The 14,681-nt window shown below is 44.1% G+C and overlaps 1 protein-coding gene across 1 annotated transcript in view; it reads right to left on the minus strand.

The window, feature by feature from the left end:
- Positions 1–13,702, minus strand: part of CP (ceruloplasmin) — a 73,312-nt gene extending 59,610 nt beyond the window's left edge. Inside the window, exons 1-3 of the mRNA XM_030216094.1 lie at positions 13,480–13,702; positions 5,003–5,247; positions 1,491–1,703 (exon numbers count right to left, since the gene is read on the minus strand). Coding sequence (XP_030071954.1) covers positions 1,491–1,703; positions 5,003–5,247; positions 13,480–13,637 — 616 coding nt within the window. The 5' untranslated portion in view covers positions 13,638–13,702. The remainder of the gene's footprint in view (positions 1–1,490; positions 1,704–5,002; positions 5,248–13,479) is intronic.
- Positions 13,703–14,681: the final 979 nt, after the last annotated feature.

Consider the following 14,681-nt stretch of genomic DNA (forward strand, 5'->3'; position numbering starts at 1 on the left):
ATATTAACAAGTATGGCTGCCAAGCCTCTTTCTGATCTCCTATTTTTTTGCTAGCTCTGCCTTGCTCTGCTGCTGCTGAGTGTCACATGAGATGTGGTAAAATATCTGTGCAGCTTAGAGCATGCCTGATGAAATCCTATATATTTGCCAAGCACACTTCTCCCAGTGGTGCACGTTTGCTGTTTATGATATTACCTTGTGCACCATTGCAGGTCTGACACCAGAGTATGATTTTAGCATTTCAGAAGAATGCCCCAGGTACAAATAAGTACCTGTATACAATATGTAAGCCGCATTGAGCCTGCCCTGAGTGGGAAAGCACGGGGTACAAATGTAATAAAAATAAATAAATAAAATAAATGTCAATATATAAAGGCAAGGCTGCTGTATGCGTTAGCCTGGAAGTTCTGCTGTCCTTCTGGGTAGAGATAGCAGGTCGTAGGCCAGATACTACTAGCTTTGCAATGTAAGTTGCGATTGCTGTAACTGCTAGGGAGGCACAAGTTGAATTGTTTGGACTGGTAGGAAGATGAAAGCTGCATAAGTATGTACTGCTACTCTTCTCCCACCATTCCCCTGGCTGAATGCATTGCAGCAAGAAATGTTTCCTGTTGCAATTCAGTTACTGTAGGTAAGGGGAGAGGACAAGGAAGGGGGAAGACTTGGCTTCTTTGCACTGTGGACAAAATAGACCTAGGTGATATTTCAGTATGTGACTGTTATGAACAGATATGTTAACACAGTAACATAGCAAATGACAGCAGATAAAAACTTGTATGGTCCATCTAGTCCACGCAATAAGGTGATGAGAGTTGTACCTGCTTTTCTATGCAGGCTACACCCCTCTTTGCCTTAGTTTAGGATTGTCCCTGTTGTTCCATGCAGTTTACATCCCTCTATGTATTGTTTAAAGGGTGAAGGCCATCCAAGTTTTGCTTTGCTTCCCTCCCCTTTCTATATAGGGTTCCTCTGTGTGTAGCCTAGTGGTTAGTGCAGTGGACTTTGATCCTGGGGAACTGGGTTCAATTCCCACTGCAGCTCCTTGTGACTCCGGGCAAGTCACTTAACCCTCCATTGCCCCAGGTACAAAATAAGTACCTGTAGGTACGTAAACCGCTTTGAATGTAGTTGCAAAATACCGCAGAAAGGCAGTATATCAAGTCCCATTTCCCTTTATCCCACCTGTTTTTGAATTCCATCACAGTTCTTAACCCTACCACCTTCACCGGGAATGCATTCCAGGCACCTACTATCCTTTGTATAAAAAAGTATTTCTTCCTATAACCTATTTAGGAGAGACAGAGATGGCTGAAAAGGTGGATGAGTAGTCCTTTATATGAAAACCAGTACTAAAGTGACTGCAATGCAGGGGTCTTGAGGAATGGAGGAAGCTCTATTGATCACCTTGGAAAGAGAAAATAGAATTCTATCCATTGTCTACATGGGTTACAATTCTGCTTCAATGCCCCTGGGCATGTGTTATCTTTTACCTTTTCTACAAACTAGCAAAGGTCCAATAAGCCCTGAAACGACATCTTTGGGGCCGTCGACATGTGAGTGATAAACTCTGGTCATACAATCATTGTCTTTTTCAGCTGGACCATGTGCTTCCACCACATCCCATCTGTACGTGTATTCTTCTCCTGGTTGTACAAGATCATCTTTCTTTTGTAACCCTGTAGTATTGTCTGGATAAAATGCACCTAAAAAGAAGCAAATAGCATATGTGGAGTTCGTATCAACAATTGATGTTTTGCATTAGATGAATGGAGGTCAGTACGTACAATCTTCATACCCTTGTACATATTTCACATTCTGCTGCCTAACAATGCAGTTTAAAATGCATTGAAGTGGGAGTGGATTATGCTTTCGTTGTTTAGTCTTCTACAATAAAGATTTAGGGGTCCTTTTACCAAGCTGTAGTAAAATGACCACTGCGGTAGCCCAGCGGTAGGGACGATTTGCTGTTGCAAGCTTAGTAAAAGAATCCCTTAAAAAAGAAGCAGAAGTATGTTTCACTGATCAACATGTAATCCCCCATTATAATGGGGATTACTAAAGTTTGGTATGTGGAACTCTCCAGGGTTTCAAGGGGGAGGGAGTGATATGGAGGGTGGACAGAGGTCCAGCCCAGAGGGGTGTGTTTAAGGAATAAGCTGCACAAAGAAACTGTTTTGAGTTGGTGAATTACATGGGGAGGTACTAGTGAGATAATAAATGTAAGTGGTATGCTATGCGCAGGGTATTTGGTTACCTGTACCCCTGCTGAGACCCTCAGTAGAGAGGGGGATCCTGGAAAGGTAAACCAAGCCTGAATTAAGGAGCAGTTGCTGCCCCTAAAAGTGGCAACTGAGAAGGTGCAAAGAAAATCCTGAAGGACAACTACAAGGGTCTGTGCCTAGGGAAGTGGATTGCAATCAAAGTAGTGGAGGAGCAGTTTTGGATTATTAATGGCCCAAAGGGATAGGAGATGGACTGGAGAAGCTGTGTATATGTAAATACCAAGTGACTTAAGCTATAGATGCAAATACAAGCTGGTGGGATAATTTGACAGGGATTCCTCCTGAAGGGATAACTGAAGGGGTGTGGTTGGAGTTTGAAGTCACCAAAATCTGTCTGACTTTCTGAAAATGACAAGTGTTTGTCTGCCCATTGCAGAAGTTCCAGCAAAGTTGATGTTGCATAAAAAAAGAATCCTTTGGTGTGAGAATGAGGACACTTGCTCCCTGGACTGATAAAATACTACTGAAAAGCCTAACTTGAATTTCCCAATACCCCGGATATCTGTTCCGGTCCTTGACCCACACCTAAGCTCAAACAGAAAAGATTGTACTGTGTGGGAAGTGTGGAATGAATGAGAGCGTGGTGAAATAGAATTTTTGTTATGATCTGGGTAAGACTTGGGAAGAGAGCCTCCTTGCTGTTGCGTCCTGCCCTTGCAGAAGCAGGAAGTGACATCAAAAGGGGGTGGGATGCAGCAGCAAAGATGCTCTGGGCTCGGCAGCTGACGGAATAAGAAAATCTTTGCCGCTGCCTGATGCTCTCTACTGAAATGTGGATGCACATTAAGGTACGGAGCAGGGAGGTGTTCCGAGACAGGAGGACAGACGTGCCAGAGATGCAGGGCCCCCTAGGGCCCCTGCCTAAGATTGGCCCTGATTCCTTTGGTTATCTGTTAAAGTGAATTTTTTGCTGACCTCTCCATGACTCCTTGCTCTGCCATTTATTCCTTACATCAGAAAATGAACGGATACCTCAGCTGATATTCCTCTAACTTCTAGATACTTAGGTTAGATGGTCTGCAGCCTGCCTCCTGCAGATCATGTACTCTGCACGTACTGAAGGTGAACTGTAGGAGGGAGATGTTAACCAAGCCAAGATATGACTTATATGTTGGGGACTCATGGGAACCAGATGGCATTCAGAATATATTCCTTTTTCATATGATAAAGTTCACAACAATCAGAGAACCTTGTCATTTTGAAAGGAATTAATTTTCCAGCTTCACAAAGGATCCTATGTACTAATAGTTTTCTCCTGGTTGTGTGGGTCTGATTCTTTTCCAGAGGCACCAACTAGGAGGGAAACCATAGTGACACAGGCCCTTTGCATATATGGAAAAATACTTAGAGGGAAATATGCAGACAGTGGAAGTCAGCAGTATTTTAATGCTGGCTGCTGCCAACTGAATTAGGCCTAAATATTCAGTGCTGGTACCTATCAGTGCTCTGACAGTGAATATCTGGCTCTGGAGTGGCCCACTGGCAGTTACTTAAGTTTTGCTGATATTCAGAAGCAGTACCTGGAGAGCTATCTGGTTAACTTAGGATAGTCTTTTTGCTTCCGGCCCAGTCAGTGTGGTTTAACTGCTAGAAGGCAGAGGCACCATCTTGGATACTGGACAGGACATCTATCATGTGGGTAGGGGGCTGAGTAGGCCACGGTTCTTTGCTCTGGGCTGGAGTTATATGTAGGAAGATTGGACGGCATGGGGAGGGGTTGGGTGGGGGTCAGACATAAAGGGGGCCGTGAGGGCAATCGGAACTGTTGGTGGTGGGCTGGGATGGGGCTTTGGACCTACCGGGTGGAGTCTGGTAAGGGAGGACATAGGTTTGGGGGGCACCACCACAGAATATGGGGTTATAGGGACTCTATATGCCCTGTGCAGTACATTCAGGGTAGATGCTGGACAGGATTTGCATTTACCCTCTGTTATATTTTGCATTGAACACAAGATAAGTGCAAGCAGTTACTGACCATTCCACCAAGGGTCCTCTGGATGTTCCAGGTAGTTGGTCTAACTCCCAATGTTGACCTTTATGGGCATGGACATCCCTTCCTGTTCTGCATTGGGGAATGAATTTCTGCATTCTTAGCCCACCCAAGTCATACCCAGAACACATCTAGACCACATCCCCTTGCCAGATGCACATTCTTCAGTGTTAGATGTTCCTGACCTGGCTTTCTAAAATCAGGATTTGGATATCCATGCAATAACTACCTAGTGTATCTGAATGTAATTCACTTTGAGCTACTACTGAAAAAGTGTGAGCAAAATATATATATAATAGTTCTAAAATAAGCACCATAGCATCTTAATCCTATCCTTTGTTGGATGGGGAACTCACAACAGCTAGTACAGGTAAGAATATGTGCTGACATATTTTGAACCAGCTGTAATCTTTACAATTAAAACTAAGGAAGACTCACATATAGCAAATTGCAGTAATTTTTTGTTGACATCACTATGACATGACTCATACTATGTAAGTCATTCGTACCCACATATGAACATAAATGGATATTGCACAAACTACAAAAGCATTGACCTGTTTTTGCATTGTCAGCTCTGAGTCCAACCAAAAGGTCCACTCTCTGCATACTGTTGCTTTTGGGAATTAATAACATCTGCCTCTATTGAACTTCTGGACACAGATTTTTTTTAATTGAAAAAAATAATATTCTATACAAATGATTAAATAAAAAATCAATTGTGTTGTACCTTCATTTTCTTTAGTATACTTCACACCATGTGGGTGCAGACTATAGACTCTTGAGGCAAAGTTTTTAAGGTGGATAATGAAGGAATCTCCCACTTCAGCTTTTAGAATGGGACCCAGGAACCCCAGCCACTCAGGTTTGGGTACTTCTTGATCATAGCTGCCATTGGTATACTCAAAATAAATTGCTTTCTTATAAATTCGACCGATTCTGTTTGGGCCTCTCAGTAGGAAGGTGCTAGCATGTCTTGAAAAGGAAAAACAACCGGGTGAAAATGATTTCTAACTTAAATTTTTAAAAAATTGAGTGTGGGGTAATTTGAGGCAAAGGACATTACTTACAGGTGCACTTCTGACAATGACAATGTTAGAAATGATGACCACAGACTTTTAAAAGGACTCTTTCAGGGTTAGTAGAGAAACAAATCATGTTGTTGTGCCAACTATTTAGCAATTCTGGGGCCCTTCCACTAAGCCGCGTAGGTGCCTACGCGCACCCAATGCTTGCCAATTTGGAACTACGGCCAGGCTACCACGTGGCCTGGGCAGTCATTTCATTTTTTATGTTTGTCCAATATGCATGCCGGAAAATTTCCAGCACGCGGCGCTAACTGGGCGGTAATCGGCAGTGTACGTGCGCTGACGATTACCACCCGGTTAACACGTGAGACCTTACCGCTAAGTCAGTGGGTTGCCGTAAGGTGGTCTCAGGCCCAAAATGGATGCGTGCCAATTTTTATTTTGCTGCACATCCATTTTCGTCCCAAAAAAGGGCCTTTTTTGCAGGTGCCCTGAAAAATGGGCCTGCACATGTCCAATACATGCGTCTACACCAGCGCAGGCCATTTTTCATCGCTCCTTAGTAAAAGGACTCTACTGTGCATTAAAATTAACCAGTTATTGTTTTAAACTTTATTATTAGAATTTGAAAGGTTTGAGCCACAGTCTACCTCTTAGCAAAGGCTAATTTTAAAAAATGTATTTATTTACTTTTGATATGATTCTTAAAGCAGAGAGAAATAGCATAGAAAAATAAAATACAGCAGTATTCTAAAAAGCAACAATAACCCCATTAAACAATGCTTACAAATAATACATAATGTCCATGCCAGTGGCGTAGCTACCTTAGTTGCCACCAGAGGCACAGCACCCCCTCCTCCGAGCAAGGGAGTGTGCCGAGGAGGTGCGCAGCTGTTTGCTTTGCTAGTCCCTTGACCTGGAACAGGAAGTTGACGTCAGAGGGGGGTAGGGAGCCGGCAGAGCTGACAACCGCACGCCTCCTCGGTGCACTCCTTGCTGTCTGCACCAAGGGCAGACCGCCCCACTGCCCCACCCTTGGTACACTAGAGGCCCATGCTATGCCACCTGACATAAAAACATTTAACACCCAGTTTACCGCATACTAACTGTGAAAATACCACAAAGCCCCTTAACATGGTTCTACACTAGCAGTGTAAACTGAGTATTAAGTATTAAACCAAAAGAACGTACTACAAAACTATAATAGGACCAAATTGCAAGGATACGCACAAACTCTTTTCATTTGTAAGCAATCTCCTAAACACCACACAGGTCACCTCGAATAACATAGACACCCCATCGGCAACCAACCTAGTGAATTATTTCAAGGAAAAAATCATAAAGCTCCGACGCATGATACCCAGCAATACCATTGAGTACACAAGTATCCTTGAATGCTTAGACCCAAAACCTGGGGAATATCCAGCCGATCGATCATGGACCAATTTTGACTTGATTTTAGCAGATGAACTCACATACTGGCTCTGAAAGTATGCCAAATCTCAATGCAAACTTGACATTTGCCCTACTAGCCTAATAAGAGCCGCCCCCAAACAATTCAAAACAGACCTCACGAACCAAGTAAACTACAGACTCCCAAATGGTCTCTTCCCCACGGATAAAGGAAATATCCTTCTCACTCCGCTGCCAAAAGATGTTAAGAAAGGCACAATGGACCTAACCAACTACCGACCAGTTGCCTCTATCCCCTCATAACAAAATTGATGGAAGGCATAGTGACGAAACAACTCACGGAATACCTAACCAAACACTCAATTCTACATGAATCTCAGTCAGGATTTCGATCAAATCACAGCACTGAAACTGTACTAGTGTCTGCAATGAATTCATTCAAAAAAACAATTGCAACCGGCAAGAACATACTCATATTACAATTCGACATGTCCATTGCTTTCGACATGGTGGATCACGGAATACTACTATACCTATTAGAATACTTCGGAATTGGAGGTCCAGTTCTCAAATGGTTCGAAGGATTCCTCACCACCAGATCCTACCAAGTAACAACGAATACTGACAGATCACCACCTTGGATACCGGAATGTGGAGTTCCTCAAGGTTCCCCATTTCACCAACTATTTTCAACCTAATGATGATACCACTAGCCAAACTCCTAGCCAATCAAAACCTTAACCCCTACATATATGCTGATGATGTCACGATCTACATCCCGTTCAAAAGTGACCTAAACGAAATAACCAACGAGATCAACCAGAGCCTCCAAATCATGCACTCTTGGGCGTACTCATTCCAGTTAAAACTTAAGGCAAAAAAAACTCAATGTCTAGTTCTCACTTCCCAATATAACACAAACAAATACCCTACCGTAACCACACCACGCTGCACACTTCCTATTTCAGAAAATCTGAAAATTCTCAGAGTCACTATTGATCGAAACCTCACACTCAATACCCACGTGAAGAATACTACGAAAAAAATGTTCTACTCGATGTGGAAACTCAAAAGAATAAAACCTTTTTTCCCAAGAAACATCTTCCGCACACTAGTACAGTCTTTAGTGATAAGTCACTTGGACTACTGTAACACCCTGTACGGAGGCTGTAAAGAACAAACCATTAAAAAACTCCAAACAGCCCAGAACACCGCAGCCAGACTCATTTTTGGAAAAACTAAATACGAAAGTGCGAAGCCCCCAAATAGTAGGACTAGGGGGCATGCGATGAAGCTACAATGTAGTAAATTTAAAACGAATCGGAGAAAATGTTTCTTCACTCAACTTGTAATTAAACTCTGGAATTCGTTGCCAGAGAATGTGGTAAAGGCGGTTAGCTTAGTGGAGTTTAAAAAAAGGTTTGGACGTCTTCCTAAAGAAAAAGTCCATAGACCATTATTAAATGGACTTGGGGAAAATCCACTATTTCTGGGATAAGCAGCATAGAATGCTTTGTACTTTTTTGGGATCTTGCCAGGTATTTGTGACCTGGATTGGCCACTTTTGGAAACAGGATGCTGGGCTTGATGGACCTTTGGTCTGTCCCAGTATGGCAATACTTATATTACCTTCCCTGACAGTGTTCCTTTAATCAACAGAACACTCATTTATTTTCTCCCAGGAACCACAAAAGATTGATAAAATTCGATTCAGCAGCATTTAGCTTCTATGGGTTAAGTAGGTGGTTTAAAGGAAGCACCTTATGGTGTATAACCGAAACCATCAGACCATTTTATTCCACAGATTTACATCTAGCTTTTCTAAAAATAAAGTCCTGTAATATTTTCCCAGGAAATATGATTGTGTTTAGAAAGAGCATACATGACAAATACACAAGTAAAAAGAACCGACATTGATTTAGGAGAGCACTTATGTCAGGCTTTAAATTTTGCTATTGCTGCACAAGGTCTGGGCATGAATAAACATGTTTTCACTTGCCTAAGGCTGAACATAAGAAATTGTTGTGACATGATACAGATGACAAGGCTATATTTCACAGATCTGTTCATAGCCCCTCGGTATTATTTCACTGAGCCCCGAGTTACCTCCCATCCTAATCTGACATATTTGGTAAACACTTTTATATCCTCCCATATACCCCACATTAAAATAGTGCCAAAGGATCATGCACTGCCTCTGTGAAAGGTTATGCAAGTTGGTGTCCTAGAGATAAACGTGGACATTTTTTTTTTAGTTCATTTGTGGGTCAATTTTGTGCCCTTCCTGATTTTTGGACATTTTTGGGGGGTTCATTTTACACATTCATGTTAGTAAAAATGTTTAGGTCTTACCATGAGATGCACTGAGGCATCCCTTGGTAAGTTCTGAATATGTGAGTTCAAACCACGGGCTAAAAAGTTTTTTTCTTAATTTGTCTCTGACAGGACCTGTCTGGGGGCAGAGAGTGAAAATAATGGTGTGAATCTGTTAGTGCGACTACATTACCTCATGCTAACTGATTAGTGCGAGATGAGCATGTAGGCCCTTATCGCCTACAAAATAGGTGGTGGTCAGGGAGGGACTGACAGTGGTCGGGTCTTCTGGGCAGCAGGGGTCATTGGAGCCCCTTTGGTCACTGCATGCTGCTCCACCGCTGCACTACCGCCCCCTCCCACACCTCACAGCCCCCTCTCCCACATACTACAGACCCCTGCAAGTGGGTCCTACCTTGAAGGGCCCTGAGGGTCTAGTGGATTCTTACAGAGCATGAAAGAATCCCACTCTTTCTTGCCCACTGCCACTACTGTGCCCGGGGCCGGCGCTGCTGTGTTTTTAAATGGCTAACGAGAATTCTCATGCTTCTTGGCACTCTCGCCAGCCATTTTAAAAACATGGCAGGGCCAGGCACAGGCAAAGTAGCAGCAGCCAGCAGAAAAGAGTAAGGTTCTTTCCTGCCCATGCAGAGGCCACTAGACCACCAGGGCCTTTCAAGGTAGGACCGCCAGGGAGGGCTGTAGGGTGTAGCAGTGGCAGCAGGCAACCAAGCAACCGAGTAGAGCCTCTGGGCCCCTAGATCCTCTGGGCTCTTGGGTACTGCCCAGTTGCCCGAATGGCCAGTCCATGCACTGATTTTTGATAATGGCCATGTTGTAATGGCGACATTAGTGCATGCAATTAATTTGGAAAACGGAAAATCAGCCATTTTCTGGCTGTGGTAAAAACGGTCCTAGCGTGTGGGAAAAACATGCGTGAAGGCCCTAAGGCCACTTTTTACTGCAGCTTAGTAAAAGGATCCCTAAGACCTTTCTCCCCTTGTGTGTTAGTGAATCAGGCCCTCAGTCTGTTTATTAGGAACAGAAGACCAGACTGCAGTAAAAATTACCTTAGCTAGGGCCACCGAGAGGGGGGGGGGGGGCAAAATTCCCCAGGGCCCGGCATCCAAGGGGGGCCTGCCCGGCGTTAGCATTACTCTCCTGTTCCTGTGCACAGCAGCACCGCAGAGCAGAGTACTTCCTTCCTGCCACGTCCAAACAGCCTCTTTGGACGCAGCAGGAAGGAAGGACTCTGCTCTGTGGCGCTGCCGCGCAGAGGAACAGGAGAGCAATGCTAGCGCTGGGCCCTGGGGAAGTTTGCTGTGCACAGCAATAGCCTGGAGCAGGAGTGCAGGACAAGTAAGCGGGGCGGCAGCGGGGCGAGTGATGGGCCCACCCAGAAAGGGGGCAGGCCCGCCTGGAAAGGGGGTGGGCCCAGAAGGGGGCGGGCCAGAGGGTGTTTGCCCCGGGCCCGGCTTTGTCTCTCGGCGGCCCTGACCTTAGCACACAAGAAAAACCCATGTACGGGCACGCTAAGACATCTTTCTACTGCAGTTTTGAAAAATGATCACTTACTGTATCTCAGACCGCAGGGGGGGGGGGAATTTCCCAGGCCAGGCCTCCAAGGGGGGCCCGGCTCCAGGATCTCTCTCTCTCTCTCCTGATCCTCACGGGACCTGGGTGATCACATCCTGACAACAGCAGGAGAGAGAAAACTCCAGCACCGAGCCCCCCCCCCCCCTTGGAGGCTGGGGAGGAGAAGACACAGCAGAGCTTCAGGCTAGGGCCTCTGGTTTGGCTGGTGGGGGTCCCCCCAGACCCCACTGTCAGAAGAGGTCTTCCTCCAGCACTGCTCTGCTGCATTGCCTGCCAAGCAGCTGCTTTTCCCTTCAGGCCACGCATGCTTGGTTTTGAAACCTAGCATGTTCGATATGAGAGAAAAAGCAGCCGCAGGGGCAGGGCAGGCAATGCGGCGTAGTGAAGAGCAACACTGGAGGAAGACTTCTTCTGCTGACACGGGGCCTCGGTATCCCTAACAGCCAAGGTATTTGGAGTTGTGGCGGAAGGGTGGCGGCAGCGGCAATCCTGGGGGGGGGGGGGGGGTGGCCGATGATCCTAGGGGGGCAGGGCCACCGATGGCCCTGCCCCGGGCCCGACTCAGTTTCTCGGTGGCCCTGGCTTCAGTTAGTTGACTTAACCTGTGTAGATTTTAAGGTTAACATGCATTAAACAGGTTTTCTTTTTTTGTATAGTCTGATTTGTTTGAGGTATGGCAGTAAACCAAAGGGGGCATTGACTAAAAATTAGTGGATCTGCCACAGGACCCATTTTACTCCTGCAGGCTCTTCAGATAAGCACTAATAAGATGCACTAATCTTTAGTACCCCCCCCCCCCCCCCCCACACACACACACACACCAATTTGTGTTAAGGAATGCACATCCCTGTGCTTTTCAATTGTCTTGTTAGGTCATTGTGGGTCACCAGGCAGATGTCACAATATTAAGCTACATTAAAATCAACATAAAAATTCACACTCAGCAGTTCTGCTCAGAAACATCAGCAAAAGCAAATGAACACATTTCAGTCACCAAAAGGATCAAATTTCACTCTCAGGATTTGATGTTCAAGGTTGTTCCAGTGACTGCTGGCCTGGCTTCTGGATTTCACACAGAGCTAGCTGTTGATTTTGTGAATACATATACCAGACTACAGTAGCATTCCTGGGCAATGCAAAACTTAAAATGATTTTCCCACTTCAAAAAAGGCATAGGGTGTGGGGGAGGGGGTAGCCTGCGTGGAGAGGCAGTTATAACCTGAAGCAAAGGCTTAGGGGGCTAACCTGCAAGGAGTGGCAGTTACAGTCCAAAACATATGAGTAGTCTGCATGGAGTGAAGCAAAGGCATAGAGAGGGGTAACCCGCACAGAGTGGCAGCTACAATTCGAAGTAGAGGAATGGAGAGAAGTAACCTGTATGAAGCGGCAGTTACATCCTCAAAAAGCAATATTCCTTAAACAAAACACGCTTAATAAATACATAAAGGGCTGGGTTCAGTAAAAGGTGCTGACAAAGAGGCCCTGGGAAAATCCGAAGTCAACGCTATTCTATAACGAATGCTCTGGGGTGACTACTCTTTACAGAATAGGGCTTAGTGTGGATTCCTGTGCCCAATTTTGGGTGCAAGGACTTACACCAACTGAAACCTGGTGTAAATCCTGCAAATTGGGTATGTAACCCTCAAATTCAATAACACTTCATGTAACTTTCTGGAATGCCCCTGACCTGCCCTTCCCATGGCCATGCTCCCTTTTGGGTTTCGCATGAGAAGATTTAGGCATGGTTCTTTATAGAATCATGCATAGGCAGTTGTGCACACAACTCTGAATTAGTGCCAATTAATGCCAATAATTGATTGTTACCAGCCAATTATTGAGTCTTAATTGCTCATTAACTAATTTAGGGCTCATTTTACTAAGGTGTGCTGAAAAATGGCCTGTGTAGGCAAATGTTTTGGACGCTTGCAGAATAATTTTTCAGTGCACCTGTAAAAAAATGCCTTTTTTGGCCTGAAAATGGACGTGCGGCAAAATGAAAATTGGTGTGCGTCCATTTTGGCTCTGAGGCCTTACCACCAGCCATTGACTTAGCGGTAAGGTTTCACGCGTTAACCAGGCAGTAATGGTCAACGTGTGTTGAAATGCCAATTACCGCCCACATGCCAAGAAATAAAAATATTTTCCAGCATGCGTATTGGACACATGTAAAAAATGAAATTGCTATCCGGGCCACGTGGTAGTCAGGGGAGGTAGTTTAAAATTGACACATGTTGGACGCATGTAGGCACCTATGTGGCTTAGTAAAAGGACCCCTTAGTTTCAAAACCTTGAAGACCACATAAAAACTCACAACCATGTAACCAGTCACTTGGTCAATCTCAGCTCCCAACCTCTGTATATGTCTCTAATCATCTATCTAATTAATATATGTTCTTCAATTACCAGGTTTGTATTTGATTCTATTCATATAACCCAGTTACAATGTAATTTCCGTTCTCTGTAAGAAGATTGTTTACTATTTACCCTCAGTTTGATTGTACTCCGCCTAGAACGTAACGGTTAAGCAGACTATAAATGCTTAAATTAAATTAAATTAAAAACTAGTTACAATTCTATTGTTAATCCAATTAAAAGGTAACACCTGCAGCTTGCTTGCAGATTGTTCTGGACTTGCATAAAATGCATAAAGCTAATTTTAGCATACAATATGAATTACAGAATTGTGAAGGATGCCTTTGCAGGTATAACAGCTTTTGCTGTAAGATTTTATCTAACAAGTCCTGATCATACATAACATAATATCCTTCAATCTACAGTAAACTGGTTATGCTCATTTGGTCAAGTCATATACATTACAAAGCATGTACATTGTTAGTAAGTGATAACAGCTACTTACTCATCTTCTGTAATAGACTTTCCAGATATAATATTCTTTTCTTTTGGAGCATAGTCCCAAGTCACTTCTTTAATCCCAAAGTAATATTCTCTTTCTATTGCCCAGACTTGGGCAATAATATAAAGAAACAGCAAACAGTTTTTTAGAAATATGTTCATGTTGCTGTGCAGAACCTCTTTTAGATGATGGACTAATTGATTGGTACTGAAACTTTCTGTATACGAGCTCAATTATCTCGCTCCTTTTATGTACATTGATAGGCAAATTATCTTGCACAATTATTATCCTTGGTCAAAGTAAACACATGGTTTGATTCCAGTAAATTCACTTAGGTCACTGAAAGAAATACTGGAATGATGTGGTTGTCTGATGCCCCTGTGCCCAAGTACCTTAGGGGGACTGGCTAGGTATGAGCCCCCCCCCCCCCCCCCCCCTCAGAGAGCCTCTGCTGGTCCTTGGATACTTGGCACCTGCTACTTCTACCTGGAGAAGAAAGGTATTAACAGAAATGATTTCCTTCCCTTCTACCCCTCATCCCCCCCCCCCAAAAAAAAAAATCTCCAGAAAATAAATGGAACTGTGAATGGGGCTAGAAATTTATATGAGTTTCAATAAATTATACAGCTTTAATTCTTAATAAATAGCAACCACTCATTTAAATAGTTGGGATATTTATCCTTACTAGACATTACCATTCAAAGAGAAGGATTTTTTCTGTTTCCTTTGCTATCTTCCCCATTGTAAATCAAGTCTCACCCCAAGTATAGTAATGCAACTGGGCTGCTGGATGCTACCAGTCATATGGCAGGGTCTCTCATGTCCTTGCTGACTCTTACCTATTGACTTCCTTTATTTGGATTTGGCTCACACCTTTTTAAATAGTAGCTTGAGGTAAATTACATTCAAGTACACGGTTTCCCTGTCCCTGGAGGGCTCACAATCTAAGCATGGATCTGAGGCAATGGAGGGTTAAGTGACTTGCCCAAGGTGGCATGGAGCATCAGCGGAATGTGAACTGGCTTCCCTGGCTTCAGCCTGGTGCTCTAACCACTAGGCTACTGCTCCGTTCTCTGACTTCTAGCTCAGAATGCCCTGAGCAAACTGTCATAGTGCTAGAAAAGGCTGACAGGGTCTGTGTGTTCTCTCTGTGTCCTGCCAAAGTGGGGCTGGATTTAGTAAATGGTGTCCAAGATCTGTGTCAC

The sequence above is a fragment of the Microcaecilia unicolor genome, chromosome 10 (assembly GCF_901765095.1).
Source record: "Microcaecilia unicolor chromosome 10, aMicUni1.1, whole genome shotgun sequence".
NCBI lineage: Eukaryota > Metazoa > Chordata > Amphibia > Gymnophiona > Siphonopidae > Microcaecilia > Microcaecilia unicolor.